Source organism: Oncorhynchus gorbuscha, linkage group LG06, assembly GCF_021184085.1.
Source record: "Oncorhynchus gorbuscha isolate QuinsamMale2020 ecotype Even-year linkage group LG06, OgorEven_v1.0, whole genome shotgun sequence".
Lineage (NCBI taxonomy): Eukaryota > Metazoa > Chordata > Actinopteri > Salmoniformes > Salmonidae > Oncorhynchus > Oncorhynchus gorbuscha.
This window is the reverse complement of record NC_060178.1, coordinates 7,766,439-7,784,634: the sequence shown is the minus strand read 5'-3', so window position 1 is coordinate 7,784,634 and position 18,196 is coordinate 7,766,439. Positions and strand designations below refer to the sequence as shown.

At 44.9% G+C, this 18,196-nt stretch overlaps 1 protein-coding gene across 1 annotated transcript in view; it reads right to left on the bottom strand.

The window, feature by feature from the left end:
* Positions 1 to 18,196, bottom strand: part of LOC124036983 (growth arrest-specific protein 2-like) — a 50,140-nt gene that overhangs the window by 19,660 nt on the left and 12,284 nt on the right. Inside the window, exons 3-4 of the mRNA XM_046351597.1 lie at positions 12,467 to 12,609; positions 2,745 to 2,886 (exon numbers count right to left, since the gene is read on the bottom strand). Of these exons, the coding sequence (XP_046207553.1) occupies positions 2,745 to 2,886; positions 12,467 to 12,609 (285 nt within the window). The remainder of the gene's footprint in view (positions 1 to 2,744; positions 2,887 to 12,466; positions 12,610 to 18,196) is intronic.

Here is an 18,196-nt window from a genome sequence, read left to right as displayed (position 1 = left end):
TGACCACACTAACTAGCCTCTAGGGAACAGGACAGTTAGCTTAGCTACCCTGTTGTAACACACTGTGGTTGTGACCACACTAACTAGCCTCTAGGGAACAGGACAGTTAGCTTAACTACCCTGTTGTAACACACTGTGGTTGTGACCACACTAACTAGCCTCTAGGGAACAGGACAGTTAGCTTAGCTACCCTGTTGTAACACACTGTGGTTGTGACCACACTAACTAGCCTCTAGGGAACAGGACAGTTAGCTTAGCTACCCTGTTGTAACACACTGTGGTTGTGACCACACTAACTAGCCTCTAGGGAACAGGACAGTTAGCTTAGCTACCCTGTTGTAACACACTGTGGTTGTGACCACACTAACTAGCCTTGGATGGACAATCAAGTTCTATTCCATTCTAGTCCTAAATTATCCAGATGTATTTTTCACTGAATAAAAAAAGAAATGTCTAGGAGCATAGCTGGCTGGGGTTGAAAACAAGAGGGGAATAAACCAACCGCCAGAAAACCGACCAGGAGAGAGAAAATGCTAATGCGAATCGTCTGCACCTCTTCGGCTGACGTGGCCTTCATCAATCAGGTTTAAAAGGCTAGGTATTCTCATGCATATTTCAAGAGATGCTCTGAGATCATCTTCACATTAAATTCAGACATATACTGCTTGTGTTCCAAATGGCAACCTATTCCCTATATAGGGCACTACTTTTGTCCATGCCATAGGGCTCTGATTCAAAGTAGTGCACTATATAGGGAATAGGGTGCCATTTGGGACACAGAAAACATAATGCAGAATCTAGACACTGACGTAGACTTTAACAGCATAGAAGAGAGCAACACGAAACTCCCCACTGTACGACTGGGTGAAATATTTAAATATCATTCTCCCCACTGTCTTTCTTCTCTTACTCTGTTTCCTGGGATGTTCTGTACAGTGAACGACTGCTTAAAATACACATTACAGTCCATATCAGTCATTTGGTAAGCCAAGGCAGTCTCAGCCGTCTCAGGACAGTCTGCTGTCCAAGTGGGTATTGTGTGAAGTCAGGCTATTGTGGATGGAGTCTGTGGACAACAGAAGATGAGCTGGTGTAGCTGCAGTAGTTTATGTGTCGGGGGGCTAGGGTCAGTTTGTTTATCTGGAGTACTTCTCCTGTCCTATTCGGTGTCCTGTGTAAATCTAAGTGTGCGTTCTCTAATTCTCTCCTTCTCTCTTTCTTTCTCTCTCTCGGAGGACCTGAGCCCTAGAACCATGCCCCAGGACTACCTGACATGATGACTCCTTGCTGTCCCCAGTCCACCTGGCCATGCTGCTGCTCCAGTTTCAACTGGCCTGGGCCCTAGGACCATGTCCCAGGACTACCTGACATGAGGACTCCTTGCTGTCCCCAGTCCACCTGGCCATGCTCCTGCTCCAGTTTCAACTGTTCTGCCTTACTATTATTCAACCATGCTGGTCATTTATGAACATTTGAACATCTTGGCCACGTTCTGTTATAATCTCCACCTGGCACAGCCAGAAGAGGACTGGCCACCCCACATATGCTCTCTCTAATTCTCTCTTTCTTTCTCTCTCTCGGAGGACCTGAGCCCTAGGACCGTGCCCCAGGACTACCTGACATGATGGCTCCTTGCTGTCCCCAGTCCATCTGACTGTGCTGCTGCTCCAGTTTCAACTGTTCTGCCTTATTATTATTTGACCATGCTGGTCATTTATGAACATTTGAACATCTTGGTCATGTTCTGTTATAATCTCTACCCGGGTGTGGCCACCCCACATAGCCCGGTTCCTCTCTAGGTTTCTTCCTAGGTTTTGGCCTTTCTAGGGAGTTTTTCCTAGCCACCGTGCTTTTACACCTGCATTGTTTGCTGTTTGGGGTTTTAGGCTGGGTTTCTGTACAGCACTTTGAGATATCAGCTGATGTACGAAGGGCTATATAAATAAATTTGATTTGATTTGATTTGGTGTAGAGAGGGAGAGGAATGGAGAGGAGATGAGGGGATGGTCTCTGTCTGGGCTGTAAGTGATTTTGTTCGCTGGGGCAGGACGACAGGACTGGGGAGAGAGGGGGACAGGGGTGGGGAGAGAGGGGGACAGGGGTGGAGAGAGAGGGGGACAGGGGTGGGGAGAGAGGGGGACAGGGGTGGGGAGAGAGGGGGACAGGGGTGGGGAGAGAGGGGGACAGGGGTGGGGAGAGAGGGGGACAGGGGTGGGGAGAGAGGGGGATAGGGGTGGGGAGAGGGGGGACAGGGGTGGGGAGAGAGGGGGACAGGGGTGGGGAGAGAGGGGGACAGGGGTGGGGAGAGAGGGGGACAGGGGTGGGGAGAGGGGGGACAGGGGTGGGGAGAGAGGGGGACAGGGGTGGGGAGAGAGGGGGACAGGAGTGGGGAGAGAGCGGGATAGGGGTGGGGAGAGAGCGGGGCAGGGGTGGGGAGAGAGCGGGACAGGGTTGGGGAGAGAGGGGGATAAGGGTGGGGAGAGAGGGGCATAGGGGTGGGGAGAGAGGGGGACAGGGGTGGGGAGAGAGAGGGAAAACTGACCAACGGTGATCAGAGGAAGTGTACTCTTCTCGCCAAGTTTGAGGTTAATTTCATTTGACTTCAGTGAATTCAGGAAACGTTCAGATGCCTTGTTCTAAAACCCAATGAGAGGGAACTGAGATCTGCGATTTGGTCAGTTGTCTTGTAACTTGAAATAATCAATACAGAGCATTAAGGCAAATGGACCCACATCCGTACTCACCCAGTCCCTCAGACTCAGACAGGCAGGTCTCTCCCACCCCCACCTGACGACACCCGGTCAGGAAGTTAGCTGTGTTGTCCCTGGCGAAGAAGGAACCAGAGGGAGCACTGGCACGACACGGGATCCTCCGACACGGGATGGCCTGAGAGAGAGAGAGAGAGATAAGACAGAGAGAGGTTAGGATTAGACGGAGAGAGGTTAGGATTAGACGGAGAGAGGTTAGGATTAGACAGAGAGAGGTTAGGATTAGACAGAGAGAGGTTAGGATTAGACGGAGAGAGGTTAGGATTAGACGGAGAGAGGTTAGGATTAGACGGAGAGAGGTTAAGATTAGACACAAGGAGGTTAGGATTAGAGGGAGAGAGGTTAGGATTAGAGGGATAGAGGTTAGGATTAGAGGGAGAGAGGTTAGGATTAGAGGGAGAGAGGTTAGGATTAGAGGGATAGAGGTTAGGATTAGAGGGATAGAGGTTAGGATTAGAGGGATAGAGGTTAGGATTAGATGGAGAGAGTTAGGATTAGAGGGAGAGAGGTTAGGATTAGAGGGTGAGAGGTTAGTATTAGAGGGAGAGAGGTTAGTATTAGAGGGAGAGAGGTTAGGATTAGACGGAGAGAGGTTAAGATTAGACACAGAGAGGTTAGGATTAGAGGGAGAGAGGTTAGGATTAGAGGGATAGAGGTTAGGATTAGATGGAGAGAGTTAGGATTAGAGGGAGAGAGGTTAGGATTAGAGGGAGAGAGGTTAGGATTAGAGGTTAGGATTAGATGGAGAGAGGTTAGGATTAGAGGTTAGGATTAGAGGGAGAGAGGTTAGGATTAGATGGAGAGAGGTTAGGATTAGAGGGAGAGAGTTTAGGATTAGAGGGAGAGAGTTTAGGATTAGAGGGAGAGAGGTTAGAATTAGAGGATAGAGGTTAGGATTAGAGGGAGAGAGTTAGGATTAGAGGGAGAGAGGTTAGGATTAGAGGGAGAGAGGTTAGGATTAGAGGTTAAGATTAGAGGGAGAGAGGTTAGGATTAGATGGAGAGAGATTAAGGTTACAAAACAAATGTTTGTCAGGTCATCCACCAGCTCTTCATCCAGTGGTGCTGACTGTGTTTCTCAATGTGTCTGATGTTGGGAGAAAGGCAGAAGATTAATTTCTGTTCCAACCAAGTACAGTTGAGGTCAGAGGTTTACATACACTTAGGTTGGACTCATTAAAACTCATTTTTCAACCACTCCACAAATTTCTTGTTAACAAACTATAGTTTGGCAAGTCAGTAAGGACATCTACTTTGTGCGTGACACAAGTCATTTTTCCAACAATAGTTTACAGACAGATTATTTAACTTATAATTCACTGTATCACCATTCCAGTGGGTCAGAAGTTTACATACACTAAATTGACTGTGCCTTTAAACAGCTTGGAAAATTCCAGAAAATGATGTCATGGCTTTATGTCATTTGAGTCAATTGGAGTTGTACCTGTGGATGTATTTCAAGGCCTACATTCAAACTCACTGCCTCTTTGCTTGATATCATGGGAAAATCAAAAGAAATCAGCCAAGATAATTGTAGACCTCCACAAGTCTGGTTCATCCTTGGGAGCAATTTCCAAATGTCTGAAGGTACCACGTTCATCTGTACAAACAATAGTACGCAAGTATTAACACCATGGGACCACGCAGCCGTCATACCGCTCAGGAAGAAGACACGTTCTGTCTCAGAGAAATGAATGTACTTTGGTGTGAAAAGTGGAAATTAATCCCAGAACAACAGCAAAGGACCATGTGAAGATGCTGGAGGAAACAGGTAGAAAAGTATCTATATCCACAGTAAAACTAGTCCTATATCAACATAACCTAAAAGGCCGCTCAGCAAGAAAGAAGCCACTGCTCTAAAACCACCATAAAAAAGCCAGACTACGGTTTGCAACTGCACATGGGGACAAAGATCGTACTTTTTGGAGAAATGTCCTCTGGTCTGATGAAACAAAAATACAACTGTTTGGCCATAATGACAATCGTTATGTTTGGAGGGAAAAGGGTGATGCTTGAAAGCCGAAGAACACCATCCCAACCGTGAAGCACGGGGGTGGCAGCATTATGTTGTGGGGGTGCTTTGCTGCAGGAGGGACTGGTGTACTTTACAAAATAGATGGCATCATGAGGATGGAAAATTATGTGGATATATTGAAGCAAAATCTCAAGATATCAGTCAGGAAGTTAAAGCTTGGTCGAAAATGGGTCTTCCAAATGAACAATGACCCCAAGCATACTTCCAAAGTTGTGGCAAAATGGCTTAAGGACAGCAAAGTCAAGGTATTGGAGTGGCCATCACAAAGCCCTGACCTCAATCCCATAGAACATTTGTTGGCAGAACTGAAAAAGTGTCACAGATAACTAGGTGCGTGAGGAGGAATCAGGCGCAAAGAGCATATATTTCCACAGGAAGAAGTGCACTTTAATAATTGCAGAAAACAATGCCCACAACACAGGGCGCGGAAAAATGTGGACCAACCCAGAACACACAGGGTACCAGGTCCGGAGCACGAACACCAAAATCACACACACGTAACATAAGTGTAATCCCGCACAAAACAAGGGCAGGTAGCCTAGCTATAAATAAGGAAGCCCATCAAGCAAACACAAAAGACACAGGTGCAACTAATAAGACAAAACAAATAGAAAACGAAAAAGGGATCGGTGGTGGCTAGTAGGCCGGTGACGACGACCGCCGAGCACCGCCCAAACAGGCAGGGGAGCCACAGTCAGGTGGAAGTCGTGAGAGTCGGGAGGAATGGGCCAAAATTCAACCAACTTATTGGGAGAAGCTTGTGGAAGGCTACCTGAAACATTTGACCCAAGTTAAAACAATTTAAAGGCAATGCTACCAAATACACTCAATTAGTATGTAAACTTCTGACCCACTGGGAATGTGATGAAAGAAATAAAAGCTGAAATAAATAATTCTCTCTACTATTATTCTGACCTTTCACATTCTTAAAATAAAGTGGTGATACTAACTAACATAAGACAATTTTTACTAGGATTAAATGTCAGGAATTGTGAAATACTGAGTTTATATGTATTTAGCTAAGGTGTATGTAAACTTCCGACTTTAACTGTATCTCTTCTATCCTTAACATAACGGCAAGAGGGTGTTATGACGTCATAGTGTAATGATCCTTCCCCAAATAATTATCTAATAGATATCTGTATCTCTTCAATGCTACAGAAATGTTTTGGTACCCTTCCGCAGATCTGTGCCATGACACAATCCTGTCTCTACGCTCTACAGACAATTCCTTCGACCTCACGGCTTGTTTTTTTTCCAATCAATTGAATTTACCACAGGTGGACTCCAATCAAGTTGTAGAAACATCTCAAGGATGATCAATGGAAACAGGATTCAACCTGAGCTCAATTTAGAGTCTCATAGCAAAGGGTCTGAATACTTATGTAAATAAGGCATTGTTTTTTTTGTGTGTTTAAAAAAAATATATTTGCTAAAATATCAACTTGTTTTTCGCTTTGTTAATATTGGGTATTGTGTGTAGAACATTTAATTTAATCCATTTTAGTATAAGGCTGGATCTAAAAGGGGTCTAAATACTTCCATGGAAAGTTTCTGTTTTTACAGAATCTGATCTGTTCGACTCGTTCAGTCAAAATAACTCAATCTTTGGACTCATTCTGTTCATTTGAGTCAGTAACGCCCAGAGCATGCAGGACTCGCTACCTGCGAACGATGAACCCCAAAAACTTGGAAGAAATCATGATTCTAAAAGCCATCTCGTTCACCATTTGGGGGACTTATCGGAGCTGTCAACCGTGACTGAAAGTTCTAAAACTGTGCTTCAAACAATGTACATTTGTGATTGCTAGGCATATAAATAAGATGATTTATTGATACATTTGAATACGAGGTCTAGTTGCAGGCGCAACCGGACTAGATTGTCAACGACACTTAGCGGAATGGGAGAATAGACCTATAATTCGTGAACTGCGACAGCCATTCAAAAATATTCGTTACAGAGTTCAAGCGTTGAACAGGAGGCAGCCGGTGTATATTTAAATCCTACAAAGCTGTGTCCATCGATAACATTCAATAATCAATTGATTTTATTCATTCGTGCGATCAATGATCAGTTCCAAACATGTATTTGTTCCATTTCTCTGCGAGCAGACAGTTGCTGGTCAGAACAACGTCGCCGGAGCCACTGAAACGGAAGGTGTATTAATCCTGCCGTAGATTTCATTGCGGCCGGCAGGTCTGTTAATTGACTAAAGTATTGGGGAGAAATTGGCCCCAGGTATATTAAACAGCGAGTGCCATGTTCAATCTCTCATGAAATAACCTGCTTAGTAAGAGATGAGAGCAGGAAGAAGAAGAAGAAAGGGAAAGGTAATAAGTCTCGAGATGTAATATTGTAACAGTCTGCCTAACTGACTGACCATCTTTCAAGCCCAGTCTCTACAAACATGACCTATTGAGCTCAGAGATAAATATGGGTTCACCTTCCCCTTATCTTCTTTTAGGGAGAGTGAACAGGTTTCTAGGTCAGCTGAAACAACATACCACTTTCTCCAGAGTCTCTTTAGCTCTCTCAATTCACAAGGGCTTTATTTAGTTTCATTTCCATTCAAAGGGGCTTTATTGGCATGGGGAAACATATGTTAACATTGCCAAAACAAGTGAAATAGATCAAACAAAAGTGAATTAAACTATCAAACAAAATTAACAGTAAGCAGCAGCTCTGTAACAGACCAGCATCAGGAGACCCACCATCCCCAGCTCTGTAACAGACCCACACCAGCATCAGGAGACCCACCATCCCACAGCTCTGTAACAGTCCACACCAGCATCAGGAGACCCACCATCCCCAGCTCTGTAACAGACCAGCATCAGGTGACCCACCATCCCCAGCTCTGTAACAGACCCACACCAGCATCAGGAGACCCACAATCCCCAGCTCTGTAACAGTCCACACCAGCATCAGGAGACCCACCATCCCCAGCTCTGTAACAGTCCACACCAGCATCAGGAGACCCACCATCCCCAGCTCTGTAACAGACCAGCATCAGGTGACCCACCATCCCCAGCTCTGTAACAGACCCACACCAGCATCAGGAGACCCACAATCCCCAGCTCTGTAACAGTCCACACCAGCATCAGGAGACCCACCATCCCCAGCTCTGTAACAAACCCACACCAGCATGAGGTGACCCACCATCCCCAGCTCTGTAACAGTCTATACCAGCATCAGGAGACCCACCATCCCCAGCTCTGTAACAGACCCACACCAGCATCAAGAGACCCACAATCCCCAGCTCTGTAACAGTCCACACCAGCATCAGGAGACCCACCATCCCCAGCTCTGTAACAAACCCACACCAGCATCAGGAGACCCACCATCCCCATTTCTGTAACAGACCAGCATCAGGAGACCCACCATCCCCAGCTCTGTAACAGACCCACACCAGCATCAGGAGACCCACCATTCCCAGCTCTGTAACAAACCCACACCAGCAGACCCACCATCCCCAGCTCTGTAACAGACCAGCATCAGGAGACCCACCATCCCCAGCTCTGTAACAGACCAGCATCAGGAGACCCACCATCCCCAGCTCTGTAACAGACCCACACCAGCATCAGGTGACCCACCATCCCCAGCTCTGTAACAGATCCACACCAGCATCAGGAGACCCACCTTCCCCAGCTCTGTAACAGACCCACACCAGCATCAGGGGACCCACCATCCCCAGCTCTGTAACAAACCCACACCAGCATCAGGAGACCCACCATCCCCAGCTCTGTAACAGACCAGCATCAGGAGACCCACCATCCCCAGCTCTGTAACAGACCCACACCAGCATCAGGAGACCCACCATCCCCAGCTCTGTAACAGACCCACACCAGCATCAGGAGACCCACCATCCCCAGCTCTGTAACAGACCCACACCAGCATCAGGAGACCCACACCAGCAGCTCTGTAACAGACAATACTTTTAGCCTGCCAGAAGGTCGAGGTTTACAGTATTCTATTCCGTTGGTTCTGTTGGTTCCATTGGTTCCATTGGTTCCATTGCGCCATGCAAGCTCAAAGCCCAGCAAAATGATTTCAAATGCTATTTGAACCCAGTTCTGATCAGGAATTCTCTGAAGCCTCCAAGCAAACCTAGAGAGATTCTCGCTCAAAGCAAAACAAAAGAGCCCATTCCTCCCCTCTTGGTCATTCCCTCAGTAAAATTATTGCAATGCAACACTCCAGCCCAGTGGAATAACTAATCAGCAATAGCCCTTAGGGCCTGAAAGCATTAAAGTTATTACCATATATATGTCAACTTTCTCAACAAACAGTTTCCCTTGCTACTGAGTTTGAAGCTAACTGCCCTCAAGACTCTATTCGCATCCAGTTTGTTTCTGGTGAACAACAACATCTCTCTCTCTCTCTCTCTCTGTGTGTCTGCCTCTCTGCCTCTCTCTCTCTCTCTCTCTCTCTCTCTCTCTCTCTCTCTCTCTCTCTCTCTCTCTCTCTCTCTCTCTGTGTGTGTGTCTCTCTCTCTCTCTCTCTCTCTCTCTCTCTCTCTCTCTGTGTGTGTGTCTGCCTCTCTCTCTCTCTCTCTCTCTCTCTCTCTCTCTCTCTCTCTCTCTCTCTCTCTCTCTCTCTCTCTCTCTCTCTCTCTCTCTCTCTCTCTCTCTCTCTCTCTCTCTCTCTCTCTCTAGTTGAGGACAATAGAGACAGGTACATTACTTTACAGTACCAGAGTTGAGGACGATAGAGACAGGTACAGTACCAGAGTTGAGGACGATAGAGACAGGTACATTACTTTACAGTACCAGAGTTGAGGACGATAGAGACAGGTACATTACTTTACAGTACCAGAGTTGAGGACGATAGAGACAGGTACATTACTTTACAGTACCAGAGTTGAGGAAGATAGAGACAGGTACATTACTTTACAGTACCAGAGTTGAGGACGATAGAGACAGGTACATTACTTTACAGTACCAGAGTTGAGGAAGACAGGTACATTACTTTACAGGGATACTTTACAGTTGAGAGGATAGAGACAGGTACATTACTTTACAGTGCCAGAGTTGAGGAAGACAGGTACATTACTTTACAGGGATACTTTACAGTTGAGAGGATAGAGACTGGTACATTACTTTACAGTGCCAGAGTTGAGGAAGACAGGTACATTACTTTACAGGGATACTTTACAGTTGAGAGGATAGAGACAGGTACATTACTTTACAGTTGGGCTCACGGCCAAAACAAGCTAAACATTCTCTTTAATTCTTTATACACTACCTTCCTATACACTACCTTCCTATACACTACCTTCCTATACACTACCTTCCTATACACTACCTTCCTATACACTACCTTCCTATACACTACCTTCCTATACACTACCTTCCTATACACTACCTTCCTATACACTACCTTCCTATACAGTGCTACTCACTCCAATATCCTGTATGTGGCCTCTATTCAAATATTGGGCCGCAAGAGGGGGAAATCTTGTACCAACAGCTCACTACAGCCATGACATGCCAAAGACCTTGCAGAAACAGACTTTGCTAGAATATCTTAGGAAATCCATTTTAAGAAAACAAAATGACTGGGAATCTGATGTCTTAAGGAATACCTAGGATAGGATAAGTATCCCCCCCCCCTTTAAGATTTAGATGCACTATTGTAAAGTGACTGTTCCACTGGATGTCATAAGGTGAATGCACCAATTTGTAAGTCGCTCTGGATAAGAGCGTCTTCTAAATGACTTAAATGTAAATGTAAAAGTCTCAATTGGTCAATTAGACTGTCTGATTAGACTGTTCCTAGGCCGTCATTGAAAATAAGAATTTGTTCTTAACTGACTTGCCTGGTTAAATAAAGGTTTATAAATGATATGAAAACATCAAAACACTATATCATCCAAATCAACCGCTTCTTAACAACAAGACAGTCAGCTATTATCGAAGTAGGAATACTGATACTTCAGTTTCTTTCAAATGTGGCATGTATGTAAGACCATCTGTCGAGCCACAGGCTAATATTATGTCTGTTTTCAGATTCCTGTGGAACTATAAGTAGGATAAATTGTAACACAATCCTGGGGTTGGGTGGGGGGTGTGTGTGTGGGGGGGGGGGGGGGGGATCTCCTTCAACCTCCAAAGTAAAATCTTGTCTGTCAATCTGGGGGAATTCAGAGGTTGATTAACAGCCAAAATACAGGGTTGGGTTGTGTTTTTTGGCATTCCTAATATTCTATGTAAACAAAAGATCTTAGTCCTTGAGAGATGCCAAATGCTAAAAATTCTGAGTCATAATTCCATGGTGGCAGTAAGACCATGAGATATTTACTAATTCAGTGGTAGCATTGAATTCAAGGACAACAAAAACAACGAGACAAAATAATTCACATTTCCCAGATATAATGGAGAGGGTATTTTGCTGACGAGTCTTTGTTTTTATTATGATTGGCACTGCATGGGGCGAAACCCGAACCTCAACTACAAAATCAGCCTGGTGATTACCTTCAGCCTAGCATTTAGAGCGTTGGGCCAGTAACCAAAAGGTTGTTGGTTCGAATAGACAAACTGGCAAAGGGGCCAATAATTTATTTTAAAATCAGTTGTTCTACCCTTGATGAAGGCAGTTAACTATGGTTACATGAGCAGCAGGTAGCCTAGCAGTTAAGAGCGTTGGACCAGTAAACAAAAGGTTGCAGGTTCGAATCCCCCAGCCGGCAAGGTGGATCAAGGCAGTTAACCCCCAACAACAACTGCTCCCCGGGTGCCGATGACATCGTTTAAGGAAGCTGCCCCGCACCTCTGTGTTTCAGAGGGGTTGGGTTAAGTCCGGATGACACATTTCGGTTGAAATGCATTCAATTGAACAACTGACTAGGCATCCCCCTTTCCCTTGGAGTGTTGTTGGACTGGGGAGATATTTAAATGTTGATAATACTGCTGTTGGAGACATAATAACTGAACCAGTACAATATATAGCAACCTCTGTGATTCAGAGGGGTTGGGTTAAGTCCGGAAGACACATTTCAGGTTAAATGCATTCAGTTGTACAACTGACTAGGTATCCTCCTTTCCCACAATGATCCTTAGTCTGGTCCCAGATCTGTCTGTTTGTCATGCCAACCAACCACAGGAGTTGACAATACAGCACAAACAGATCTGGGACCAGACTAAGGTTTCTCTTTTTTTCTTCTTCGAATTTTACCCCATTTTTCTCCCCAATTTTGTGGTATCCAATTGTTTAGTAGTTACCATCTTGTCTCATCGCTACAACTCCCGTACGGGCTCGGGAGAGACAAAGGTCATGCGTCCTCCGTGCACCTGGCAACCTTGGTTAGCGCGCACTGCGCCCGGCCCGCCACAGGACTCGCTGGTGCGTGATGAGACAAGGATATCCCTAACGACCAAACCCTCCCTAACCCGGATGACGCTAGGCCAATTGTGCGTCGCCCCACGGACCTCCCGGTCGCAGCCGGTTACGACAGAGCCTGGGCGCGAACTCAGGGACTCTGATGGCACAGCTGGTGCTGCAGTACAGCGCCCTTAACCACTGCGCCACCCGGGAGGCCTATAAAGGTTTCTCAGTAACAGTGCTGATCTAGGATCAGGTCCCCCTTCTCCATATAATCTATTCCTCATTATGATCTAAAAGGCTAAACTGATCCTAGATCAGCACTTTTAGGTTTCCTAGCCAGTACCTTTCCATGGCCAGCGCCAGGCACCTCTCCATGGTTCTTGGTTTGGTTCTGCTTGAACTTCTCCTGTAGAGTCTCAGCCAGCTGGCACAGCAGGAAGCCATTGTCCAAACGCTCCATGAAGTTCTCTGCTGTGATCTCCAGACCTGGGGAGGAGAGGAGGGCACAGGGGGAGGGGAAAGGACAAGGGAGAGGAGAGGAGAAGAGAAGAGGAGGAGAATTGAACCTTTATTTAACTAGGCAAGAAGGGAGAGGACAGGGGAGAGGAGAGGAGAGGAGGACAGGGGAGAGGAGAGGGGAGAGGAAAGGAGAAGAGGAGGACAGGGGAGAGGACAGAGGAGAGGAGAGGAGAGGAGAGGAGAGGAGAGGAGAGGAGAGGAGAGGAGAGGAGAGGAGAGGAGAGGAGAGGAGAGGAGAGGAGAGGAGAGGAGGGAGAGAGGAGAGGGGAGGGGAGGAGAGGAGGAGAGGAGAGGAGGAGGACAGGGGAGAGGACAGGGGAGAGGAGAGGGGAGAGGAGAGGAGAAGAGAAGAGGAGGAGAATTGAACCTTTATTTAACTAGGCAAGAAGGGAGAGGAGAAGAGAGGAGAGGAGAGGAGAGGAGAGGAGGACAGGGGAGATGGTCAGGGGAGAGGAGAGGAGAAGAGGAGGACAGGGGAGAGGACAGGGGAGAGGAGAGGAGAAGAGGAGGACAGGGGAGAGGACAGGGGAGAGGAGAGGGGAGAGGAGAGGAGAGGAGGACAGGGGAGATGGACAGGGGAAAGGAGAGGAGAAGAGGAGGACAGGGGAGAGGACAGGGGAGAGGAGAGGAGAAGAGGAGGACAGGGGAGAGGACAGGGAGAGGAGAGGAGAAGAGAAGAGGAGGACAGGGGAGAGGACAGGGGAGAGGAGAGGAGAGGAGAGAAGAGGAGGACAAGGGAGAGGACAGGGGAGAGGAGAGGAGAGGAGAAGAGGAGGACAGGGGAGAGGACAGGGGAGAGGACAGGGGAGAGGAGAGGGGAGGAGGAGAATTGAACCTTTATTTAACTAGGCAAGAAGGGAGAGGAGAGGAGAAGAGGAGGACAGGGGAGAGGAGAGGAGAGGAGAAGAGGAGGACAGGGGAGAGTACAGGGGAGAGGACAGGGGAGAGGAGAGGAGAAGAGGAGGACAGGGGAGAGGACAGGGGAGAGGACAGGGGAGAGGAGAGGAGGAGAATTGAACCTTTATTTAACTAGGCAAGAAGGGAGAGGAGAGGAGAAGAGGAGGACAGGGGAGAGGTCAGGGGGGAGGAGAGGAGAAGAGGAGGACAGGGGAGAGGAGAGGAGAAGAGGAGGACAGGGGAGAAGACAGGGGAGAGGACAGGGGAGAGGAGAGGAGAGGAGAAGAGGAGGACAGGTGAGAGGACAGGGGAGAGGAGAGGAGAGGAGAAGAGGAGGACAGGGGAGAGGACAGGGGAGAGGAGAGGAGAGGAGGACAGGGGAGAGGAGGACAGGGGAGAGGACAGGTGGAGAGGAGGACAGGGGAGATGGACAGGACAAGGAGAGGAGGAGAGGAAAGGAGAAGAGGAGGACAGGGGAGAGGACATAGGGGAGAGGAGAGGAGAGGAGAAGAGGAGGACAGGGGAGAGGACAGGGGAGAGGAGGAGAGGAGGAGAGGAGGATAGGGGAGATGGACAGGACAAGGAGAGGAGGAGAGGAAAGGAGAAGAGGATAGGGGACAGGACATAGGGGAGAGGAAAGGAGAAGTGGAGGACAGGGGAGAGGAGAGGAGAAGATAAGAGGAGGACAGGGGAGAGGACATAGGGGAGAGGAAAGGAGAAGTGGAGGACAGGGGAGAGGACAGGGGAGAGGAGAGGAGAAGAGGAGGACAGGGGAGAGGACAGGGGAGAGGAGAGGAGAAGAGGAGGACAGGGGAGAGGACATAGGGGAAAGGAAAGGAGAAGTGGAGGACAGGGGAGAGGACAGGGGAGAGGAGAGGAGAAGAGGAGGACAGGGGAGAGGACAGGGGAGAGGAGAGGAGAAGATAAGAGGAGGATAGGGGAGAGGACATAGGGGAGAGGAAAGGAGAAGTGGAGGACAGGGGAGAGGAGAGGAGAAGAGGAGGACAGGGGAGAGGAGAGGAGAAGATAAGAGGAGGATAGGGGAGAGGACATAGGGGAGAGGAAAGGAGAAGTGGAGGACAGGGGAGAGGTCAAGGAGAGGAGGAGAGGACAGGAGAAGAAGAGGATAGGGGAGAGGACAGGACAGGGAAGGGAGAGGAGAGGTAGGAGAGTGGACAGGGAGGGGAGAGGACAGGGAGGGGAGAGGACAGGGGACAGGGAGGGGAGTCCTGTTAGACAAAGAGACAGTATATCTGATGGTGATTCCACCATGTTGCATCATGATGCTAGTCTCATAACTTATTGATCTCCCACTTAAAACTGTGTGAAAAGGATTGAAATTGATATCGAAAATAAAGTGAGTTAAGTCAACTGTGTTATGTAAAAAAGTCCATCATACAACTGCAAACCCACAGTGTGCACTAAATTCTAAAGCCTGAATTCAATTTAAAAAATGCACAGATAACTGGTATGCCATGCAGATAAAATATTGGCCTATTAAATGAGGTCCTAATAGTTTATGGAGTTCTAATAGTAGCCTATAGTTCTAATAGTTCTAATAGTAGCCTATAGTTCTAATAGTAGCCTATAGCTCTAATAGTTCTAATAGTAGCCTATAGTTCTAAGACTAGCCGATAGTTCTAATAGTAGCCTATAGTTCTAATAGTTCTAATAGTAGCCTATAGTTCTAATAGTAGCCGATAGTTCTAATAGTAGCCTATAGTTCTAATAGTAGCCTATAGTTCTAATAGTAGCCTATAGTTCTAATAGTAGCCTATAGTTCTAATAGTAGCCTATAGTTCTAATAGTAGCCTATAGTTCTAATAGTTCTAATAGTAGCTGATAGTTCTAATAGTAGCCTATAGTTCTAATAGTAGCCTATAGTTCTAATAGTTCTAATAGTAGCCTATAGTTCTAATAGTATCCTAAAGTTCTAATAGTTCTAATAGTAGCCTATAGTTCTAATAGTAGCCCATAGTTCTAATAGTATCCTATAGTTCTAATAGTTCTAATAGTAGCCCATAGTTCTAATAGTATCCTAAAGTTCTAATAGTTCTAATAGTAGCCTATAGTTCTAATAGTAGCCCATAGTTCTAATAGTATCCTATAGTTCTAATTGTTCTAATAGTAGCCGATAGTTCTAATAGTAGCCCATAGTATCCTAAAGTTCTAATAGTTCTAATAGTAGCCCATAGTTCTAATAGTAGCCCATAGTTCTAATAGTATCCTATAGTTCTAATTGTTCTAATAGTAGCCCATAGTTCTAATAGTAGCCCATAGTTCTAATAGTAGCCCATAGTTCTAATAGTAGCCCATAGTTCTAATAGTAGCCCATAGTTCTAATAGTAGCCTATAGTTCTAATAGTAGCCCATAGTTCTAATAGTAGCCCATAGTTCTAATAGTAGCCCATAGTTCTAATAGTAGCCCATAGTTCTAATAGTAGCCTATAGTTCTAATAGTAGCCTATAGTTCTAAGAGTAGCCCATAGTTCTAATAGTAGCCTATAGTTCTAATAGTAGCCTATAGTTCTGATAGTAGCCTATAGTTCTGATAGTAGCCTATAGTTCTATAGTTCTTAATAGTAGCCCATAGTTCTAATAGTAGCCTATAGTTCTAATAGTGGCCTATAGTTCTAATAGTTCTAATAGTAGCCCATAGTTCTAATAGTAGCCTATAGTTCTAATAGTAGCCCATAGTTCTAATAGTAGCCTATAGGTCTTAATAGTGGCCTATAGTTCTAATAGTAGCCTATAGTTCTAATAGTAGCCCATAGTTCTAATAGTAGCCTATAGTTCTAATAGTAGCCTATAGTTCTAATAGTAGCCTATAGTTCTCATAGTAGCCTATAGTTCTCATAGTGGCCTATAGTTCAAGCAGCAGCCTATAGTTCTAATAGTAGCCCATAGTTCTATAGTTCTTAATAGTAGCCTATAGTTCTATAGTTCTTAATAGTAGCCTATAGTTCTAATAGTAGCATATAGTTCTAATAGTAGCCTATAGTTCTAATAGTAGCCTATAGTTCTATAGTTCTTAATAGTAGCCTATAGTTCTATAGTTCTTAATAGTAGCCTATAGTTCTATAGTTCTTAATTGTAGCCTATAGTTCTAATAGTAGCCTATAGTTCTATAGTTCTTAATAGTAGCCTATAGTTCTATAGTTCTTAATAGTAGCCTATAGTTCTAATAGTAGCCTACTGTTCTAATAGTAGCCTGTAGTTCTATAGCTCTTAATAGTAGCCTATAGTTCTAATAGTAGCCTATAGTTCTATAGTTCTTAATAGTAGCCTATAGTTCTATAGTTCTTAATAGTAGCCTATAGTTATAATAGTTCTAATAGTAGCCCATAGTTCTAATAGTAGCCCATAGTTCTAATAGTAGCCCATAGTTGTTCTAAGAGTAGCCCATAGTTCTAATAGTAGCCTATAGTTGTAATAGTAGCCTATAGTTGTAATAGTAGCCTATAGTTCTAATAGTAGCCCATAGTTCTAATAGTTCTAATAGTAGCCTATAGTTCTATAGTAGTTATAGTTCTAATAGTTCTAATAGTAGCCTATAGTTCTAATAGTAGCCTATAGTTCTAATAGTAGCCTATAGTTCTAATAGTAGCCTATAGTTCTAATAGTAGCCTATAGTTCTAATAGTAGCCCATAGTTCTAATAGTTCTAATAGTAGCCTATAGTTCTAATAGTAGCCTATAGTTCTATAGTTCTTAATAGTAGCCTATAGTTCTAATAGTAGCCTACTTCTAATAGTAGCCTATAGTTCTAATAGCTCTTAATAGTTCTAATAGCCTAGTTCTAATAGTATCCTAAATAGTTCTAATAGTTCTAATAGTAGCCTATAGTTCTATAGTTCTTAATTCTAATAGTTCTAATAGTAGCCTATAGTTCTAATAGTAGTTCTAATAGTAGCCTATAGTTCTAATAGTAGCTACTGTTCTAATAGTAGCCTATAGTTCTAATAGTTCTAATAGTAGCCTATAGTTCTAATAGTAGCCCATAGTTCTAATAGTAGCCTATAGTTCTAATAGTTCTAATAGTAGCCCATAGTTCTAATAGTAGCCCATAGTTCTAATAGTAGCCCATAGTTCTAATAGTAGCCCATAGTTCTAATAGCCCATAGTTCTAATAGTAGCCTATAGTTCTAATAGTAGCCCATAGTTCTAATAGCCTATAGTTCTAATAACATTCTAATAGAAAAGTAGCCTATAGTTCTAATAGTAGTTCAGACAAATAGTAGCCTATAGTTCTAAAGCCTATAGTTCTGATAGTAGCCTATAGTTCTGAAGTAGCCTATAGTTCTATAGTTCTGGCCTGTTCTAATAGTAGCCTATAGTTCTAATAGTGGCCTATAGTTCTAATAGTTCTAATAGCCCATAGTTCTAATAGTAGCCTATAGTTCTTCAATAGTAGCCTATAGAAAACCTATAGTTCTACTTCCCTAATAGTAGCCTATAGTTCTAATAGTAGCCTATAGTTCTAATAGTAGTGTTCTCAGAGCCTAGTTCTCAAGTGGCAATGATCATAGTTCTTAATAGTAGCCTATAGTTCTGTTCTTAATAGGCCTATTTCTAGTTGCCTATAGTTCTGGTGTCTTAATAGTAGCAGACGATAGTTCTATTCCTTCTCAATTAGATCATTCTGACTGCAATAGTTC